This window comes from Peromyscus maniculatus, chromosome 7, assembly GCF_049852395.1.
Source record: "Peromyscus maniculatus bairdii isolate BWxNUB_F1_BW_parent chromosome 7, HU_Pman_BW_mat_3.1, whole genome shotgun sequence".
Classification (NCBI taxonomy): Eukaryota; Metazoa; Chordata; class Mammalia; order Rodentia; family Cricetidae; genus Peromyscus; species Peromyscus maniculatus.
This window is the reverse complement of record NC_134858.1, coordinates 93,679,151-93,695,369: the sequence shown is the minus strand read 5'-3', so window position 1 is coordinate 93,695,369 and position 16,219 is coordinate 93,679,151. Positions and strand designations below refer to the sequence as shown.

The 16,219-nt window shown below is 44.4% G+C and overlaps 1 protein-coding gene across 1 annotated transcript in view; it reads right to left on the bottom strand.

The window, feature by feature from the left end:
• Window positions 1-16,219, bottom strand: part of Gk5 (glycerol kinase 5) — a 66,738-nt gene that overhangs the window by 40,510 nt on the left and 10,009 nt on the right. The window contains exons 2-5 of the mRNA XM_076576840.1: window positions 14,505-14,598; window positions 10,190-10,265; window positions 4,354-4,447; window positions 2,494-2,625 (exon numbers count right to left, since the gene is read on the bottom strand). Coding sequence (XP_076432955.1) covers window positions 2,494-2,625; window positions 4,354-4,447; window positions 10,190-10,265; window positions 14,505-14,598 — 396 coding nt within the window. The remainder of the gene's footprint in view (window positions 1-2,493; window positions 2,626-4,353; window positions 4,448-10,189; window positions 10,266-14,504; window positions 14,599-16,219) is intronic.

Below are 16,219 nucleotides of genomic sequence, written 5' to 3'. Positions count from 1 at the left end.
TTATATGGGTGCTCAGGATCTGAACTCAGATCCTTCTGCCATGTGGTAAGAACTTCACCAACTAAACCATCTTCATTTATATTTAAAACCCCCACATTTGGGAGTTTTCTTTGGGCAAAGAGCAGAAATTAAAGAAGAAAAACTTAAGTAAATAGCTAAAATAAAAATAACATCTAATGGAAACAAAAGGAATTACATTTTGGTAATAGAAATGATCCATGAAAGGAAAATGATACACGGTCCAAAATGAGTGTCATTTGGAAGTTATCTACCATGATTAGTTTTTGAAATGGAATCTCACTGTACTGCCCAGTTGATCTCTGGGGCTCTCATGAGCCTCCAGCACCAATCTCCCATGATGCTCGGGTAACAGGTACACACCACCACACCCGAGTCTATTCCAAATATTTTGAAGATTACATTCTAGAGTCTGCCACTTAAACACGAAGTATTTTAAAGTAATATCGTACTTAGAACTGTTAGGTCAAATTTTTATTCTAAAACTGTTTCAATATACAACTTTAAAGAAAAAAAATGGAATGCTTTATGAATTTGCTTATCAAATTTCATGCAGGGGGCATGCTGATTTTCTCAGGACTGCTACAGTAAAGTGTGACACCAAAGTGGGCCCCACATACAACGTTCTTCACACGCCAAAGGTGGCCGGAATCAACGGGGAGGGGGGGGGGCCTTCCTTCTTTCTCTTTCGAAAAGCAACCATTTATTAGAACAAATACAAGGGTATGAAATGTGGGAAAGAGGGGGAAGGGAGGAGAGTGACGTCAGAATTGACTGTCATCTGGAGAAAGACATAAACGTCTATTTTTTTAAAGCATTTACACTCAAAATGCAGATACATACATACGTCACTTATCCTTTAAAAAAAATCAAAAGCAGACTAAAGTTTGACTAAAATAAAACCAAGACATGCAACCAAAACTCCCCCACAAACCAAAAAAGTCCACAGAGAATTCAATGTCTCACTTCCATTCAGACCCTGGCTCCAAGGTATGCCGGCTTCCTCCTCAGAAGAGCACAATACTGAGGCGACCCAGCCTCTAGGCTCTCAAATGGGGATTTTCTAATTCAGAAAAAATACCAGGGCACAGGAGTGCACACCTACAACCCCAGCATTTTGGAGGTAGAGGCAGAAGGAATCACGTGTTCAGTTCCTCACTGATCCATCAGGGCTGACATCACAGGACAAACACCTTGTCCTGAAAACTAGAAACACAGGTAAACATGAAGAAGAGCTTCTCCTACAGTAGGAGCCAGGGAGGAAAGCAGACAGAGCGGCTGATGAACTGCTGCAGAATGTAAGACAAGAACCAACGCCCGGGACCCTCGTCTTTGAGGTTGAGCTTTTGGTAGGGGGGATGAAGTAACCACTGTAAGACAAGCCCAGATTGTGCTGTGCTCCTTAAAATTGCTCTGCAATCAAAAACAACAACAAACAACCAAACAAACAAAAACATCGGCTCTGCAGAGCCGGACCAACTTTGGTTTTACCTGAGCCTAGTTCAGTCCCCTGTAGCATGTCTGACTCACCCAAAGAGCTGACTGAGCTCCTGTGACGGTCACAGGCCAGGACACACACTCACTAAAAGACTGACAGGTAACGGGAAGGTTGTAGTGTTTCCCCTTCATGAATGTCATTCCATCATCTCCCCAATGTAGCCAAGGCTAGCTTCAAGCTTATTGTCAGTCTCCTGCCTCAGCTTTCCAATTGCTGGGGTTACAGGTGTTCACCATCATGCTCAGCTGTGTGGTGATATTTTATTTGTGCTGAAATGTGATTTTATGTGTATGTTAATAAATAAAGTTTGCCTGGAGATCAGAGGTCATAGCGAGCCACAGAGCAGAGTCAGGCGGTGGTAGCACACGCCCTTGATCCGATCACATGGCAGGCAGAGTTCCTGGAGGTCTGTATAGACAGGCAGCGACAAGGAAGTCACGTGGTTGGGTTTGGAGCCAATGAGAAAGTAGAACAGAAAGGCAATAAAAAGACAGGTCAGACAGGAAGAAACTCTCCCTCTCTGGGGAAGCTGCTGCTGGTGGTAAGCTAAAGCTAGGCGGCTCTTGCTCTGATCTCTTTTGCTTTAACTCTGTATTTGGCTCTGTGTTTCTTATTTAATAAGACTGTTTAGAAGTTCGTCTACACAGCGTACCACAGCACTTGACCCAGGTGGTGCCACACAGACGTCTATCCCACAAGACACCACTGAGTGGCACACTGGTTGTGCCCACCCCCCTACATGTGCGAGGATAGAAGACAAAGATTTTAAACACGGGAACCAAGTGAGGACTGCTGTCTTCCGCCCCAGTACCGCCGCCGAGTACTTCCTTTACCCAAACAGCTGGATTACTGTTGCCCCAGTACCGCTGCCGAGTACTTCCTTTCCCCCAAACAGCTGGATTACTGTTCTTCTTACTCTTTGGCCTTTCCTTCCCCACCGTCATGATCCCCTCTTCACACGTACAATCTTTTCTTACCTCAGACAGGTTTTGTAAAATCCAGACCAATCTCAAGGTGACATGCTGGGTGGTGAAACTGAAGCGACTGACTGTGGACATTAGTTTACTTCTACTGAAAAAGTGAAGGACTCGGCAGGCACCGTGCAATAGCTGTTTCAAGAACAAGAGATAGTTTTAAGAAAATACATTTAATGGTACTTGATTTTCTTTTTCTATTTATTTATTTATTTATTTGAGACAGGGTCTTACTATGTAGTCCTGACTGGCCTTGAACACAGAGATCCACCTGCTTCTGCCTCCCAAGTACTGGGATTAAAGTCCTGTGCCACAATATCCAGCTTAAGTAGTTTCTTTTTTTTAAAGATTTATTTATTTATACATATACAGTGTTCTGTCTGCATGTTGCCTGCACACCCAGAAGAGGGCACCAGAGCTCATTGCAGATGGTTGTGAGCCACCATGTGGTTGCTAGGAATTGAACTCAGGACCTGTGGGAAGATAGCCTGTGTTTTTTTTTTTTTTTTTTGAGACAGGGTTTCTCTGTGTAGTTTTTGGTGCCTATCCTGGATTTCGCTCTGTAGCCCAGGCTGGCCTCGAACTCAGAGATCCGCCTGGCTCTGCCTCCCGAGTGCTGGGATTAAAGGCGTGCGCCACTGCCGCCCGGCCAGCCTGTGCTCTTAACCGAGTCGTCTCTCCAGCCCTTGAGCAGTTTCTTACAAAACAAAACACAGAGGCCGGGGAGGTGGCTCGGGGTGAAGAGCATCTGTCGCTCTTGCAGAGCACCTGGGTTTGGGTCCACCACCCAGATGGTGGCTGACAATCTTCTGTAACTCCAGCTCCAGGGGATTCACCACCTTCTTCTGACATCTGTGGGCACTGGGCACACATGTGCTGCCCAGACATACATACATGCAGACAAAACACTCAGACACATAAAACAAAAAACGAGTCAGTCTTTAAAAAATACTTTTTAAGAACAAACAAAAACACAACATGGAGCCAGGTGTAGTAGCACCTACTTCAGTACCTGGAAGACAGGTAGGAAGACCACAAGTTCAAAGGCAGCCATGACGAATTCTAAGTCGGGGGCTACAACGGAGACCCCATGTTAAATGAGGAGGAGCTGGCTCAGAGGTGAAGGTGCTTATTGTGCACGTAGAGGACTGAAGTTCTGATCCCCAGCACTAACACAAGTGTCACGAGGATGTGGAGGCCCACCCGTAACTCCACAGACACCCATCCTGCACCCGCTCAGAACACTACTGTAGCTAAGAAGGCATCTAAGCACAGGCGTCAGAAGTCAACACCGGCAGGACTGAGTATCGGTAAGAACACCAAATGCTGCAGGCTGCATCTTGTGGGAGGGGCCAGAAAACGGCTTCATCTTTTCCCTCAATGACAGCACACTTGGGAGTGTGGGGTACTTACAGAAATGACGTGACAGCAGCCAGGACATGCTGCTCTTACTGTGCCTGCCGTCACTACCCTGTACGGGTGGCCCACAATGCACCAGGGTGTCATGTGAAGAGCTGTGAAAGTCTGCTGGCTAGCTACGTCATACTCATTCACTTAGTTAGAAACGATGATGTAAATTGGTCAACCCATGTAGTCTAATTCTTTCCCCTTGTCCCAGGCAGAAACATAAATTCTCTTAATCATGTCCACCCCAACCCCCCTCCAGCCTTCCTGAGGGTCAGTAGTAAAGCACGTAAATCTACCACAAATGCTTCTCGGGGCTAGTATTACCTTTCACTTTTTTGGGGAAATATGTGATTGACTCTTTTAGTCTTAATGTCCTAAAACATAAAAGGTAGGGGACTCTTACAGTTAAGAGACATTTATAGAAAAAAAATAAAAACATTTGATTTAAAAAATTACCTTTAGTACAAGAGAATTATTCCAGGATTTTACAAGTTCAGCTGCCCTTAGGTCTTGCCAACTAATGAAGTTGTGAAAATGATGTCCTGTTTTCCTAAGGGAGACGGAAACAGTAAAGTATAAATCAGATTCTATATTAAAGGTCGGCCACAGAGAACTGGGGATACTGGCAGGACATTTGCTAGAATGTGTGAGGCCCCAGGTCCAATCCGTAGCATTAAGAAAAAAAAAAAAAACTACCAAAAGGGAAAACAAATTTAAAAAAAAAAAGATACACTATAATTTCAAAATACAATCAAGTAAATGGAACTTTCTATTGAATTCTCTTGGTTTTCATAAATTGAACATGTGACATACAATTCTGTGACATTAACTGGATCATGGCTTACTCAGCACTTGAGAGGATGAAGCAGGACGGCTGCCATGAGTTTCAGGCTGCCGTGAGTTTCAGGCGAGCCTGGGATACAGAGCAGACCTTGTTTCATAAACCAAGCCCCGCCCCCAACCCCAGAAATATTATGTAACATATAGTATCAGATTGTGAATAGACTTTACCCGAAAGACTGTCCTTTTGAAACAATGTAACATGTACACTTTCAACAACAAAATTACTGAAAAGGCCTTTGGGATAGGCTCTATGTTTTAAAAAGCAAATAGGCCTGGCTTGGTCCCACATGCCTTTAATCCCAGCACTACAGAAGCAGGCAAATTTCCGAGTTCAAGCCCAGCCTGGTCTACACAGGGAGCTCTAGGTCAGCCAGGGCTACATAGTAAGACTCTGTCTCACAAAGCATGAAACAAACAAAAAGCCCATGGGTCCCCTTTCCTCACGTTCACCCCGATACAATCATGTATCACCGTCTGACCCACAGCAGATCTCCAGCACTCCTCAGCCTCTCCACATCTCTCAGCTTTAGAACTTGGTATCCAATCTGACTACTAAGATGTCATTTTCTTTATTTTCCAATAAAGAAAAGTCCAGGGTTAGCGAGATGGCTGGGCAGGTTAAGCCAGAGCAGCTAAGCCTAATAACCTGAGTTCTATGTCAAGAAGACCAACTTCCAAAAGTGCCTACACACACACACACACACACACACACACACACACACACACACACACACACGGCGACACACTCATACACATTCACACACACATACAGACACACACGCAGTAATATTTCTTCTTATCTGTGTGTGTGTGTATGGGTGTTTTGTCTGTATATGTCTGCATACGATATTCACCCAGAGCCTGCAGAGGCCAGAGGAGGTCATCGATCCCCTAGAATTGGGTTCATTAGCCATATTAGGTGGTTCTTGGGCATCTTGTGGGTGCTGAGAATCAAACAGAGGTCCAGCTCCCAATAATAAAAATTTTTAAAAGAAAGAAAGTAGAAAACTCCAAGCCAGGCACGGTGACACGTGCCTGCAATCTCATTTAGAAGGCCTAAAGCAGGAAGACTGTAAGGAATGCAACACCAGCCTGGTCTACCTGGGATAGAGGGAAGACCCTATCCAAAATTAATTATCTTCCAGTGGTGGCGGCAAACACAAGCAGGAACACAAGTAATAATAGGTAGGAGGATGAGTTCAAGGCCCGCCTGGGCTACAAAAGAATTCTCTTCAAAAGAATAAGACAAAGCAAAGAAAAATCTAGCAAACCCTAGGTCAACACTACAGTAACAGTACAAAGGTAAGAAATACAGAAGGAAAAAGCTGTCTTCTTCTGAGGCTCCTGCAAGTTACCTGCTGGTGTGTACTATATTTCTCCTTTCTTATTTTTTTTTATTTTTTTTTATTTTTACAGTGCTGGAGATTGAACCTGGGACCTGAGCTGCGGGCTCCGGTCCCGACCTTTTCTATCTGAGCACAGGTCTTTTTCTGTGTCTTTTTCTGCATCATCAACTTAACCACCTTCAGCTCCTAATACTATCACTCCACCATTCACTTGTGCCGCCCATACCCCTAGTCACTTACTGGGTTCAGCAAACATTTCTGAAGGTATTAGTTCCAGAAGACAGAGATAGAGAGGTGAACAGAACACAGGCACTTTTGCTCTGGTGAAGATACTTTTACCTTTACCACGAGACTCGAATAAATAAATAATCACCCCATTTGTTACAGACAACAGGAACAAGCCCCACGAAGGAGAAATACAGGCACTTGAGTATCAGTTAGGGACAACCCGCCTGTGGGGAGGAAGGGAAGGCTTCACTGAGAAAGGACAATGGAATTGGCTCCCCGGAACCACAGCATCAACCAGGAACTCAAAACACGCTACAAAACAATCTAGAAGCTGATCTCCAGTACTGGCACATACTCCAATATTCATTTACCACAGAACTAGGTTAGTTTCAGCTCTATAAAAGCAGCAAACAGAGAGGACCATGAATGACAGTGTCATAAAGGAACTGAATCCTGGTAACACTTGACCCCTTTCTGTAGCTGCTAACACCCTTGGTGTCAGAAACAATTAGTAATAACCATTAACACGAACATCAAATGCTACAGTAACAGCCACATTTGGCTCGGGACAGCCGTTTCCATAGGGTAATGGCCAATACAAATCCCCCGAGGGCATCCCCTTTGTATCCGGTTCCGCAAGCAGCACAGAGTTCCTGGCTGAGAACCTCAGCAGTTCCTGAGTGATCCCAGTGTGTGACTCACATTTTACACTGCTAATTGGCACACACACCCTGATCTGGGGTTGGCTGGCAGAATCTCCCCGAGAGACTCCCTCGGCAACTGAAGAAACAAACAAGTCGTGATTTTTCAAAAGCAGCAAAATGGAGGAAATCCGAATTACGATTATTGCAGAAAGCAAACTTAGTACACCATGGACTAAACATGAGAAAAAGAAGGTTTAGCTCAAAGAATATGAACAAATTAAGGACTGAAAAACGTTACCACTGAGCTTCCTGACCTTGTGGGAGTATGAGCAGGGAGCTCAAGGAGAAAACAAGAAATTCAAAGTTTTAAACTTCTGGATACGAACACCACAAGGAAAATCAGTTTCTAAGGCCATGAAGACAGGAATGCACTATGGTTAAAAAAAAAAAAAAAAAGCAAAGCCCAACATAATAGCTCACACCCCAAATCTCTGAATTCAGGAGGCTGAGCAAGAGGATTACCACAAATTTGAGGGCAGTTTGGGTTATTTAGTGAGAGCTTATCTCAAACAAAGCTACAGAGCCAGGGAGATGGCCAGTGGGCAATAAGCCACATGCAGTGTGTACTTGTAATCCCAGAGCTGGAGAGGCAGGGGCCGGAGGACCCTTTGGTGCCTATTAGCCAGTCCAGCCACTGGTCACCTCCAGGTTCAGTGGAAAGCCCTGACTCAAGACGAAGGTGGAGACCAACAGAGGAAGACACCCAGGGTTGACCTTTGACCTCTATACATGTGTGCTCACATAAGCATGTGTGCACAAGGGGGCGGGGGGGGGGGCCCCGCAGACAGGAAGGAAAGGTGCTGACCAGATTGGAGCCAACAGTGACTGTTGCATGGGTCCCAGTCTGTCTTTCTCTCAGTGGAACAGGCTGTACTTCCTGCTCACTCTGAGCTATCTAATCTGGGGTCATCTTGCCGTTTATGGGGAGTGGGTGGATATTGCCATCAGGACACACATAATGGTTCTCTACTGCCCAGTGGGCAGACTAAGACTCCATTATTTCATCATAAAATCATAAAACAAGGATGGGGCTGTACACATTTTTTTTTTTTTCCGAGACAGGGTTTCTCTGTGTAGCTTTGGAGCCTGTCCTGGAACTCACTCTGTAGCCCAGGATGGCCTGGAACTCACAAAGATCCACCTGCCTCTGCCTCCTAAGTGCTGGGATTAAAGGCGCGAGCCCACCACTGCCTGGCTATACATACACATTCCTTTAAAACATGTTCATATTTCAGATTCTGCCTGCAAAAGTTTTTCCAAAATTCATAAAATATAAACATTTCAAGATGGAAAAAAAAGGGCAGTAAAGAAAACAAACAATAAACTGTTAGACTGCTACACCAGTACGGTATCTGAACTGTCTCAGAGCTGACCTGCTTTTCTAAAATTAAAGTATTGCCCCACTGTCAAAGAAAAACGGTTGCCTAATACTTGCCTTCCTGCCAGGGATGACAGAGCAGCCCGGGTCTGGTGAAAACAATTTAGGGGACCAATGACCTCATCTCGAACTCTGACCAATAGGGCTATCTCCTGCAAATCCTTTCCTGGGGAACTCTCTCCAGCCTCACCTCCCCATCATATACTTCTCACATCTGCCTTGGTTGTGCTCTGTCAGGCGTCCTCCTGGCCCTGAATCTCTTTACGGACGGGAGGGAAGAAAACCTCAGTGTAAACCCGTGGATCACTTCTCTCTTCCACATAGTGTCTACCAGAGATAATACGTCTGCTTCTGGAGACTTCTGCTGGCAATCCTCAAGTGAGAGCAACTTTACAATGTCTGGAGACATGTGAGTTTGTCCTGAGGGGCGGGACACCTACAATGCACAAAACATCCACCATCTTGCAAAGAATCACCCGATACAAACTGCCACAGGCTGGGTCTGCAGCTCACTCAGATTGATTCAGTATTATGGTTTTTTGTTTATTTTTGAGACACAGTTTCACTATATAGCCCAGGCTAGCCATGAACTAGTAACAGCATCTTCCTGCCTCAGCCAGTGAGTGCCAGGATTACTGGTGTGAGCCACCAAGCCTGGCTACATTTCTTCCTCTGGCCTAATACAGAATCAAAAGCCAGATCCTTGGGAATTCACCCTGATTCTAGCTTCAGGCTCAGCTCGTCCTGTCACCTTTATGCCTGACTGCCCAAGCTCAAGACATCCGACAGAGTCCAGAGCTTTGATTCAAAAAACATTTTATGGTTTTGTTTTTCCTTTCATTTTGACATGTTTCTCTACAATGGTAGGCTGGTTTTGAACTCCTGGACTTAAGCAATCCTCCAGACTCAGATCCCTGAGTGCCAGGACAACAGGCACATGCTACCATTGTGCCCTTTTTATTGTTTTAAAAATAGATTAAAAAACCCCACAAATATGGTAGTATTTAAAAATAACAGGCTTCACAGTTAAAAAACAAGCTAAAAAACCAAAACAAAACAAAAGACAAACTGATTTGGGGCTGAGGAAGCTACTTGATGGCAGAGCACTGGCCTGGCCCCTTGAGACCCCAGAGCCAATCCCCAGAACAACCCACTAACATCTTCGCTTCCGCTTCCTCCCTGGTTTGTTGTCCAGATTGACATGAAGTTGGAACAGCAAAGGCGTCATCACCTGGAAGCTATGACAGTACTGCCACTGTGTCTACACCACACACGCCTCAGCTGCTGCGGAGACTTACACTAATCGGAGAGCATCGTCCTATGTAGCTGTGTGTCTGACCTCTGTTAGGACCTCTGACTCGCTGCAAGTTCAGGTGAGTTTTTCAGACCTTCACGTTCACTGGGAAAGTCAACTTACCCAAAAGAGAGGAACAGAGAACTTCATCTCCTTACTGTGATTTCAAGCTTTCTTTTGAAATGGGTACTCACTGTGTTGCCCAGGCTGCCCTCAGACTCACCTCAAGCAATCCTCCTGCCTCAGGCTCCCAAGTGCTGGAACTATAGGTATGTTCCACTCTGCCGCCTCGTTTTCTGCATGGTTTTGATTTCACTGTATGTACTACTGACGTGTGTGCCATGCTGGGCTTAAGTCAGTTAAGTTCAGATGACGAGCACTCTAATCTCTCTTAGCCAAACACAACTGTCCTCCATTCACAAACTGAAAACTCCCCGGACAGGTTCCCTGAGCAGCCAACTCCCTCCCGCAAGCAGTGCAGGCCACACAAAGCACTTACTTGTTCCACGTAATGAAAGTGGCTCTCTGCGTGGACATGCCAAGACCAACAATCTGACTCATCTGTACTCCTGCAGCTAAAGGTAAAGACAGATAAGACATGTTAAAAGCCAGTGAAGTTGAACTGTGTAACAATACGGTACGGAATCTCTAACCAGGATGTCTGAGCTTAATAAGCAAAGTCTTCCTAAGAAAAATTTTGCATTATTTTTACTTAAAAGGAAAAAAGATATTGTAATAATAATAATAATAATAATAATAATAATAATAATAATAAACGCCCTTTTGAATGTTTAAATGACACAAAAAAACAAATACTGTTTCAGTCACACTCTGGCTTTTTTTTTCCCCTGATAATCCTAAAAACCTGGATCTTAGTTAGGCAATAACCAATTATAACAGAAGCTGCCTGATGCTGCTGAATGGAAATCCCCAGGGAATTAGAGTAACTGCTGAAGCTGAGATCATATTTTTCAACACAAACAGATGTTAAGTATAAAAATAAAAACATGAGTTTTCTTTTTGTTTGCTTTGTTCTTCTGAGACAGGTCTAATTCTGTAGCCTAGGCTGGCCCAGAACAGATTACCCAGCCCTACAGCAATCCTCTTGCCAGGCAACCTGAGTGCTGGGAGTAAGTGGTGGACCTCCACACTCAGTTAACATTATGGCTTTGGTTGTTGTTACTTTGTTATTACTTTGTAAAGATTTATTTTTATCCATCTCTGTGTGTATAGCATGTGTGCAAGGTGCCTGAGGAGGCCCAGGAGGGATCTGGCAACCCCAGGACAGGCAGTCGTGAGCCACCCAACATGGGTGCTATTGAAGTGAACTCGGGTCCTCTGGAGGAGTAGTCAGCACTCAGCTGTTGTTTTGTTATGAAAGGGGGGCGGGAGGTTATGATGGGGGTACATGCCATGGTACATATCTCTCTCCTTCAACCTTTCCATGGGTTCCAGGGACCAAACTTAGGTCGCCAGGCTTGCATGTGGCAAGTGTGTTTACCCACGAAGACATCTCACTATCCTTAGACAGTTTTTAAATTTTTTGTTTGCCTTTTGTCCTGCCGGAAATAGGAGCCATGGCCTCACACATGCTGGGCAAACACCGTATACCACCCAGCTACCTCACAAGACCAAAACCTGAGCTTTTTGAATCAAATTTCCTAAAATACAGAAATGGGGTTTTTGTTTGGTTTTGTTTTGAGACTGGATCTCACTATGTAGCTCTGGCTGGCCCGGAACACACACTGTAGACCAGAGTGGCCTTGAAGCCACACAGATCAACCTGCCTCTGCCTCCTGAGATAGAAATGTGGTTTTTTGTAATGTCCTTTTTTCTTTGCAACTAGGTTTCATTATGTAGTTAGTACAAGCTGGCCTCGATTTTCTTAACCTCCCCAGTGTTGGGATTCCATGGCATGTCACCACAGTTCAGCTTGTAATACTCTTTTTCACATGAGTACTAAGAAAAATGTATCACCTCCTACACAGTATTTCTTCCAAAAATGTTTAACCTGAATCTAATCATGAGGAATCAGACAACTCAAAATAAGGAATGGTCCACTACACTGGCCTGTCCTTTTGAAAAAGGTCAATGAAAAAGGGTTAGAGAGATGGCTCAGTGATTAAGAGCACAGTTGCGCTTGTAGAAGACCCGGGTTCGATTCCCAGCACCCACAGGGAGACTTACAACTTGAGTCTATAATTCCAGTTCCAGGGAATGCTTCAGGCCTCCACAAGCACCAGGCACAGACTTGGTGTACAGACATACATGAAGGTAAAACACCCATACAAATAAAATAAAAATAAATACATCCTTTAAAAAAATGTAACTGCCGGGCGGCAGTGGCACATGCCTTTAATCCTAGCACTAGGGAGGCAGAGCCAGGCAGATCTCTGTGAGTTCGAGGCCAGCATGGTCTACATAGCGAGATACAGGACAGGCACCAAAACTACACATAGAAACCCTGTCTCAAAATAAAAAAAAAAGTAACTGTCAATCTCAAAAAGAGTGTGTGCCAGATGACAGAACAGACCAATAGCTACATGAAATGCCTCACATGCTTGGTTTCCAGACTGAAAATAAAGTAATCTTTTTGCTTTGTTTTTCAAGACAGGGTTTCTCTGTGTAATAGCTCTGACTATCCTAGAACTCACTTTGTAGAACCAGGCTGGCCTCTAACTCATAGAGATCCGCTTGCTTCTGCCTCCCAAGTGCTGGGATTAAGAGTATGTACCACCACCACCTGGCTAAGGTTACCTTTTAAGAGAATCCTGAAGAGTGAGTACTAGAAAGTAGTTTTAATGTGTATTCCTACGGAATGTGAGGACTGTATGTTAGTCACAAAGGAGGCACCCCTATCCTATGGGATCATCTTGTAATGTTCAGGTGTGACAGCTTACATCACAACTGGCCAAAGAGCTCAGAAAAGGGACTTTGCATAGAACCATAAACAAAGCAAAACTATGTTTCTATATCACACTGGTTAGTCTGTCGATTTAACACAGCTCGAGTCACCTAAGAAAGAAAGAACTTCAACTGAGAAATGCCTGCATCAATCAGATCGGCCTGAAGGCAAGCCTGTGGGGCATTTCCTTGACCAATGATTCATGTGGGATGGTCCAGGCCACTGTGGGTGGTAGTCTTTCCTGGGCTGGTGTTTTGGGTGTTTAGGGCAAGATGAACAAACCAGTAAGCATCACCCCACCATGGCCTCTGTTTCAGTTCCTGTCTCCAGGTTCCTGCCTTGAGTTCCTGCCCTGAGTTCCCTGAATGATGATGGACGGACTTCTAAATTGTAAGATGAAATAAACTCTTCCTCCCCAAGTTGATTTGGGTCAGAGTGTTTAATAACATTACTAACAACCTAACTGACAGTCTAGCAGAGGAGTATACACATGTTCACTGTACGGCCCTTGCCAAGACCAAAAGCAGGGTATTATGCTAAGTACATACATTTTCTACCACTGAGCTATCCATCAACCCTTTATTCTTGCAATTGGTAAAATGAATTCTGAAATAGTAAAAACTAAAAAGACAAATAGGCAAAACAATCCAGTCCCCCCAAATTTGCAGCGTTCTTAAACATTACACTAAACACAGTTGTTTACCTTCTTCCTTCTTTAAAAAGAAATTACATATACGTGTGTGAGTGTGAACGCACTACCTGCAGAGCCACACGGGCCCAAACTCCTGGAGCTGGAGTTCCAGCTGTGGTAAGTCACAGATGTTGGTGCTGAGAAGCCAAGTTAGGGCCTCTGAAAGAGCAGCAAGGGCTCTTAACAACTGAACCATCTCTAATCGGTGTGGTGATATATTTGTAATCTAAGAAATAAAGCTTGCCTGAAGATCAGAGGACAGAACCAGCCACAGAGTTAGCCACAGAGGCCAGGCATGGTGGCACACACCTTGAATCCCAGCACTTGGGATCCCACACCTTTAATCCCAGCACTAGCAAGGTTGAGACAGGAAGTGATATGGCTGGGCAGAGAAGGGAATATAAGGCGGGAGGAGACAGGAATTCGCTCTCCTGCAGAGGCTCTGTCAGGCTGAGGGGTTGGTGAGGTAAGAGGTGGTAGCTGTGGCTTGCTCTGCTTCTCTGATCTCTCAGCTTTCACCCTGATATCTGGCTCCAAGTTTTTTACTATAAGACCATTTAGGATTCGTGCAACAAATGGTCTTCTTTTTCTTTTTCAAGACAGGATCTCCTAAGTAGCTCAAGTTGACTCAAGCGTTACAACGGGTACGTGACCCCAGCACATTGCACCAAGGGACCATGCAGGAAAAACCAGTTATCTTGCAATAAAGGTCAAGGGGTTGTGGACTGGTGAAGACAGAACAGTGCATGGTAACAGTTTCCAACCCCCTGGATGCTGCAGCCACCAGGAAACCTGATGAGCCCTAGCTGTAACCTGGGGCGTTTATTTATCCTATAGTGGAAAGGGGGCAAACTGAGACAGGGCTGCTGTTACTTTTCCTTGACAACATAGTTGACTGTAAACCATAAATCTTCCAGCAAAACACTGGGAAACCAACACCTCCTCCAACATATTTTATATATATTTTACATATATAAAATCATATATATGTGATAAGATAAATGATATATAATATAAAGACCATATATAAAATGATACTCTGATAAATAATATATAATATATATGTGTTTATATACATTTGTATGCATATATTTATAAGTTTGTGTATATTTTGTATATATATTATAAATAGAAATCCACAAAATTCTCCCCAAATCTGAGGAAAGCTCATCAGGAAAGAGTCCACTGCAGACTACAGTCTTTTTGTAAATCCCGTACCTTTGACAGCATCTTTTATTACGGTGACAAACTGAACCCAGAGAGCATCAGGATCGATTTCAACCCAGCCAGGCTGAGGGTACACATTTTCCACCTAGTCATGAAAACAGAAGGGTTAGTGAGTGGAATCAGACCAAGCTGACCATAGCTGCATCTCAAGACTACTGGTTAAAATAAGTAACATAATTGCATTTAATTATTTTTTACTGTTCAAAAAGAGAGCTAGGTATAGCTCAACACTGGTATGTGCAAAACCATGGGTTCCTTCTCCACCTCACCCCCAAATGCTGAAAAGGAAGTCCATGAGTGAAATAGACAGCTGTCTATCAACACCAACTCAGTACTGACGCATTTACAGAGGGGTTTACACTTATTTTAGTTTTACATTCACTCTTCAAGATTTCTACAGTGAAGGTGTTTTGTAATGAAGATACAAAAGATTTCTTTAAACGTTTTTGTTGAAAACAAAGAGAAAACTTCTGAAAAGAGGAGGAGAAAAGCATGGCGGAGGAGGGCTCTAATGCCAGTGAAGCGGCAGGGGCTCCTCAAGCTTAAGAACAGCCTGAGCAGCCGGGCGGTGGTGGCGGTGGTGGTGCACGCCTGTAATCCCAGCACTCGGGAGGCAGAGCCAGGTGGATCTCTGTGAGTTCGAGGCCAGCTTGGGCTACAGCAAAACCATGCCTCAAAATTAACAACGAGGGTACACTAAAAGAGAGAGAAAAAGGCTAGCCAAGCATAGTGGCACGCACTTGTGATCCTAACACTGGGAGGTAGAGACAGAAGAATCACATGTTTTAGACCTGTCTGGACTACACAGGGAGACATTTTCTTCAAAAACCTAAATAAACAAGATAAAAGGCAAATGAACTAGTAGTAGTACATGCCTATAATCTTAGTAATTGGGAGGCAGAAGCAGGAAGTTCAGGAGTTCAAGTTCATCTCCAACTATGTGGATAGTTCAAGGCCATCCTGTGTCATAAAATCAGAGAAGGGAGGGGAGAGGGGAAGGGAGCCGGGGGTGGGGAGTAGGGGAGGTGGGAGGTAGGTGGGAGCCCAAGGGGTGGGGGGGAAGGAAGGGGGAAGGAAGGAAAGGGCAGAGAGGAAGGTAGGGAGAGAAGGGAGAGAGAAGGGGAGGGGAGAGAGAGAGCAAAACGAAATTACAAAGCATACATTAATAGAAAATAGCTGCCTATCAATATCCCACAGACTTAGATCCAGAATATACAAAGAAAGCTCAACCAACAAATGAACAATCCCATTTAAAATGTAAAAATGAGCAAACCAGTAAACAAGCATTTCCCAAGAAAAATATACAGATGGTAAGCGTGCGCAGGAAGATATTAAACTTCCTTAGCCATTAGAAAGATACAAATTGCCAGCTGTGGTGGCGCACAGCTTTAATTCCAGCACTGGGGAGGCAGAGGCAGGAGGATCTCTGAGTTCAAGGCCAACATGGTCTACACGTGGATTATAGGACAGCCAGGGCCACATAAGGAGGTCCTGTTTCAACAAAACCAACAAATGAAAGAAAAAGAAAGAAGGAAACCAGTTGGAACAGGAGAGATGAGTCAGCAGTTAAGAGCACTGGCTGCTCTTCTACAGTGGACCTGGATTCCATTCCCAGCACCCACATGGAGGCTCACATGGATCTCCCAGTTCCAGGAAATCTAACGAGCACCCCCTTCTGGTTCCCGTGGGCACTGCACACACATGGT